This window comes from Lacerta agilis, chromosome 15, assembly GCF_009819535.1.
Source record: "Lacerta agilis isolate rLacAgi1 chromosome 15, rLacAgi1.pri, whole genome shotgun sequence".
NCBI lineage: Eukaryota > Metazoa > Chordata > Lepidosauria > Squamata > Lacertidae > Lacerta > Lacerta agilis.
In genome coordinates this window covers 12,698,014-12,703,186 of record NC_046326.1, presented here as the reverse complement: position 1 = coordinate 12,703,186, position 5,173 = coordinate 12,698,014, and the positions used below count along the sequence as shown (strand labels likewise).

Here is a 5,173-nt window from a genome sequence, read left to right as displayed (position 1 = left end):
CATAAAGGACAGTCTCATTTGGCCCCCAAGCTATGTCAAGATGATACTGATAGGCTTTATGGCTCCAATAAATCCCTACCTGAAGTGGAATAGCACTTACACAAGAACAGGGAGTTGGCTTCAGAATACCCCTACCTGAAGTGGAATAGTATTTATAAAAGAACAGGAAATTACCTTGAACTACTCAAAGAAGCACCAGGATGTTCCTACTTATTGATGGACTGTCTTGGTTGCTTGAATGCCCACTTCCATTTCCCTGTACAAAAATGTATAAAGTGCCTTCACTAAGCAGCAAGCACCCACATCAGACAGCAGTCATGCAGGGCAGTCACACTGCTGTCCTCATCCTGGAACTTCTCATATGCTGGTTTGAGCCACTGGCTGCCTGTCAGCAAAAATCAGGTAAGTGTTCCCTCTCAGAGAGGTGTGGATGAGGATGATGAGGATGATGAAGAATTCAATTTATATACCATCCTTTAGCAAAAGATCCCAGGGTGGAATTCCACAGCCCAAACAAAAGAAAATGGTATCATACAGCCTAAACAATATAAAATTGTATTAGAAACTATACAGAATGAGTCCTTGGACCTGAAACTGTGATTGATCCAGCAAAAATGAATGTTTCACGTACACTGGCCTCCACAACATTTGTCTAGGAAGGAACTAAGAGCTTTGGCTGCTCAAACACAGCTTTCCATTTCTATGTGGAACACGATATAAAGTGGTTTTGGTTAGCATGGGGGACTCGCATCAAATATTAACACTGTTTTCTCTCTCATTATAACAGGGTTAACCTGTGTGAAACTCTTGAAAAATACAAGTAAGATTTTTTAAAATTTATTTTCCACAGGAAGGGTAAATCTGGATTAAACAGAATAAGAATGTGTGATGGCATTTTAATGAGGACAAAAATGTATAGAAACTACGTAAAACTTGCATCCACAATAAACTGCCATGTGGAAGCTTCCTCAGAGTGTGATAAGGAAGTATCTCTCTCTCTCTCTCTCTCTCTCTCTCTCTCTCTCTCTCTCTCTCTCTCTCTCTCTCTTCCTCTCTTCCTCTCTCTCCCCCCCTCCCCGCTCTAGGAGGATATCCTTCAAAATGCAAGATCCCTACTGAAACAGGAAAATGCAAAGGAAGCTTTCCACGTTTTTACTTTGATATCCGTACCAGGAAGTGTGAAGAATTTGTTTACAGCGGCTGTGGAGGCAATGCTAATAACTTCATGAATCCGGTCAATTGCATTTGGGAATGTGAAAGGTTTGGTAAGAGAAAATGCTACCTTTTGGGTCTCATCTGGACAACCAAGAGCCTGCACTTTATTCTTAACACGCTGAGCAGTCTACTGCAGGGGTCACCAGTATGATGCCCTTGGGTAGAATAGCACCCTTGAGGTCTTCCTCTGGTGCCTTTCTTTTTGCAGACCTTTTGCAGACTTTTTGAGTGGCACACACTGGTCAGTCCCCTTGGAAGATCTGTGATGAATTGCCCATCATTTAATCCTCTTTCATTCCTGGAGGAAAGGGCTATTAAATTACTCACTTCTTCCATTATTTTCTCTTTTCTATACAATATGGAAAAATGAGGGCACTTACTGAAGAAGGGGCAAGGAAAAAAAAATCAGGATTCTTCTTTTGCAACTCTACTTTCCCCCATATATCTAATCGCCATATGCTATGATGGCATTGGAGATAATGTGGAAAGCTAGGACCAGACATTTAAACAATAAGTAAAATGAAAAATGGTTATAGCAGAACCATGAGTGCAGCCTACTCAGAACTGGAACCTTGTTTGTTTGTTTGTTTGTTTGTTTGTTTGTTTGTGTGATTTTATTTATTGAAAGCATTTTTACCCAGATTGGCTTTCATTCAGATCAATTAAAAAAAAAAAACTTAAGACATTCCTTGCCTACATGATGACAATCTAAGAAACATAGCACAAAAGGCAGGGGGGGATGGAGAGGGAGGAGGGAAGGCAAACTCAGACTCCAGTTTTGAAAGATTTTGCCCATCTCTCACAATCAACACATGATCCCTTTCCAGAAGTCCATAATTTCTCACTTGGAAGAGATTATCTCAGGGGTTGGAATCACAAAGATGACATCTTCCAATACTGTTATCTTCTGTGTTTCAAAAGATGAAATTTCAGATATGAGCCTTGCCTTCTTCTCTCTTCTTTCTTTCAGACTCGCTGCCTGAAAAATGCAAACTCCCGCTAAACAAGGGAATAAGGGGCAGAAAAACCTCATTGAGATATTTCTATGATTTCAAAAAGAAGAAGTGTACAATGTTCTTCTATCATGGATCTAGAGGCAATAAAAACAACTTTCTGAATATTAAACAATGTATTCGAGAGTGTGCAGCTGCTGGTAAGCGCAAATAAATTTGTGGGCTTTCCCGGACAGCCCCAAATGTCCTACACTTTATTCTAACCATTAGTCATGGACAAGTGGTGTTCGAACTCCAGCGATGCAATTGTCTGTTCTTTTGTTAAGGGTGACTGTGGTTTGTTAAGGGTGCTGAGTGTTGTTAAGAGAACCCTCCTCCCTTCACAGAGATTTAACAACCAATCCTTCTTCACAGGGAACCTTGGAAACTGTAGCTTTCTGAGGAGGGTAGGGTGTCCTGACAACTCTCTACACCCTGAACAAACTAGTTTCCAGGATTCTTGGGGGGAAGTCATGACTCTATCATAACACTTGAAAGGCATGGTGTGAATGTGGCCCCAATGTGAGCCAGTGTGGTGTAGTGGTTAAGAGTGGTAGACTCGTAATCTGGTGAACCGGGTTCGCGTCTCCGCTCCTCCACATGCAGCTGCTGGGTGACCTTGGGCTAGTCACACTTCTTTGAAGTCTCTCAGCCCCACTCACCTCACAGAGTGTTTGTGGTGGGGGAGGAAATGGAGAATGTTAGCCGCTTTGAGACTCCTTCGGGTAGTGATAAAGCGGGAGATCAAATCTAAAAACTCTTCTTTTTCTTCAACTGAGTCGCTTTGCTATAGGAAAGGAAGATAGTCTTCTGCTATGAGAATGGGGGTGGCGATAGCTTTTTAAAAAAATCCTCAGAGGGGATTAATCTTATTGTTCTGGAGAGGAAGAAACACACAGGTTTCCAAGAAAAAGAAGGAAAGCCATTGAACTCTATGTATCTTCAGTATTGAGATTCTAGCAATTGTTTAATCAAGTTTAGAGAAGCTGTGGCTTTCCAGATGCTGTTGGACTACAACTCCCATCATGCTGTTGTAGTCTGGCATCTGGAGCATCACAGCTTCCTCATCCTTGCACTAAAATGTCCACTGCAGCCACAATGGCAGGGGACACACTGGTCAACAGGGCACTGCTCTACTGACAGCAGTCTGCCATCAGCCAGCACACAGCTGCCTATTGTGATACTTACAAACCAATCCAGAAGATGGGACGCGCTGTCCTTGCCTCTGGCTCCACCTGCTGACTGCTGAGGTAGCTCAGTCGATAGAGCGTGAGACCATTAATCTCAGGGTCGTGGGTTTGAGCCCCATGTTCGGCAAAAGATTCCTGCATTGCAGGGAATTGAACTAGATGAGACCCTCGTGGTCCCTTCCAACTCTACAATTCTGTGATACTATTGGGGTCCATGTCTTCCTCCCCACAAGTCCCAAAGGGCACCAGTGACAACTGGGCGCAGGGAACTGGAGAAAGATAGATCAGAATAGTCCTGTATGCAGACCATGTTGCATTGAGACCGAGAGATCCTTTCAGTGAGACAAGTTCTAATCATTATTCAGTAGTATAGCTACTATGAATAGTATGCTTTTGAATTGTGGTGCTGGAGGAGACTCTTGAGAGTCCCATGGACTGCAAGAAAATCAAACCTATCCATTCTGAAGGAAATCAGCCCTGAGTGCTCACTAGAAGGACAGATCTAATACTCTGGCCACATCATGAGAAGAGAAGACTACCTGGAAAAGACCCTGATGTTGGGAAAGATGGAGGGCACAAGGAGAAGGGGACGACAGAGGACGAGATGGTTGAACAGTGTTCTCAAAGCTACCAACATGAGTTTGACCAAACTGTGGGAGGCAGTGGAAGACAAGAGTGCCTGGCGTGCTCTGGTCCATGGGGTCACGAAGATTCGGACACAACTAAACGACTAAACAACAACAACAAAAAATACCTGTAGCTACAGCAGGTGTCCAGATATAAACGGTTGTATCCAGGGCTAGTCCTACTCAGAGAACACACACTGAACATAATAGACATGGCTGATATGGCTGATATAGTGCTATTACTTTCAATGGGTCTATTCTAGAATAAAGGTTAGTTGGAAATGACCCTTACTTAGTTGGAAATGACTGAAATATTTTGTATATTTAAAAGTTATAGATATTGAACAGCAAGCTTCCACTTCAGTTACAACCTTTTGCAATGTTCCTTAAGGTTATGGCTGTCATATTTTATAATAATAATATAATTTGCTTTTGCCATAATGTTCTCTTTTTCAAATGGTGTGATTATATATATAAGCCTTTTGCCTTTGTTTCTTCTCCCCTCCAGTATATATGCCTAGGAGATGTAAGCTCCCTGTAGTCAGCGGGCCCTGTAGATCGTACAATCGTCGCTTTTTCTATAATACCAAGACCAATAGATGTGAGCTGTTTATCTATGGCGGCTGTAAAGGCAATGCGAACAACTTTACAGAACGGATTGATTGCATCCGTCAGTGCCAAAGTTATGGTAAGACAAAAAGACAATTGACAGCACCTACTTTTATTTTAGTATTATCCATAAGACTTCTATTTCCAGCAATGCAGTATTTTGTCCTTATCTAATGGAAGAGGTAACAGGTGTGCTGGGGTTTGGTGGGATGGACACCCAGCTTCAGTATAGAGTATAGGGGTGTGGTTAGCCATCTTCCTTTTTACTGCTGCTTTTAAAAAGGTACTGTATCAAGGGGCATGCAAGCCTACAGTGCCAGAGAGGGAGGTGGTGTAGAGTGTAGAGCCTCCCGAAAAGAAATAAAGTAAGCAGTGCAAGGTCTAGACCAGGAATGGGGAACCCGTGACCCTCCAGGTGTTGTTGGACTACAACTCCCATCATCTAGTACCATCAGCCATCCTCACTCAGGCTCATGGGAGTTGGATTCCAACATCTGGAGGCCCATCCCTCGTATAAGTTGGTGTTTATCCAGCTGTTGTC

The 5,173-nt window shown here is 42.8% G+C and overlaps 1 protein-coding gene across 1 annotated transcript; it reads left to right on the top strand.

The window, feature by feature from the left end:
• Nucleotides 1-317: 317 nt before the first annotated feature.
• On the top strand, nt 318-4,806 carry LOC117060302 (kunitz-type serine protease inhibitor bitisilin-3-like). The gene is made up of 3 exons (XM_033172516.1): nt 318-402; nt 1,086-1,265; nt 4,532-4,806. The coding sequence occupies exons 1-3, from the start codon at nt 318-320 to the stop codon at nt 4,804-4,806; spliced, it is 540 nt and encodes a 179-aa protein (XP_033028407.1).
• Nucleotides 4,807-5,173: the final 367 nt, after the last annotated feature.

Coding starts and splice junctions, on each gene's coding strand:
- LOC117060302 (XM_033172516.1), top strand. CDS start 318: ATGCAGGGCAGTCACACTGCTGTCCTCATCCTGGAACTTCTCATATGC. Junction 403..1,085: donor TGCCTGTCAGCAAAAATCAG/GTAAGTGTTCCC, acceptor TCCCCGCTCTAG/GAGGATATCCTTCAAAATGC. Junction 1,266..4,531: donor TTGGGAATGTGAAAGGTTTG/GTAAGAGAAAAT, acceptor TCTCCCCTCCAG/TATATATGCCTAGGAGATGT.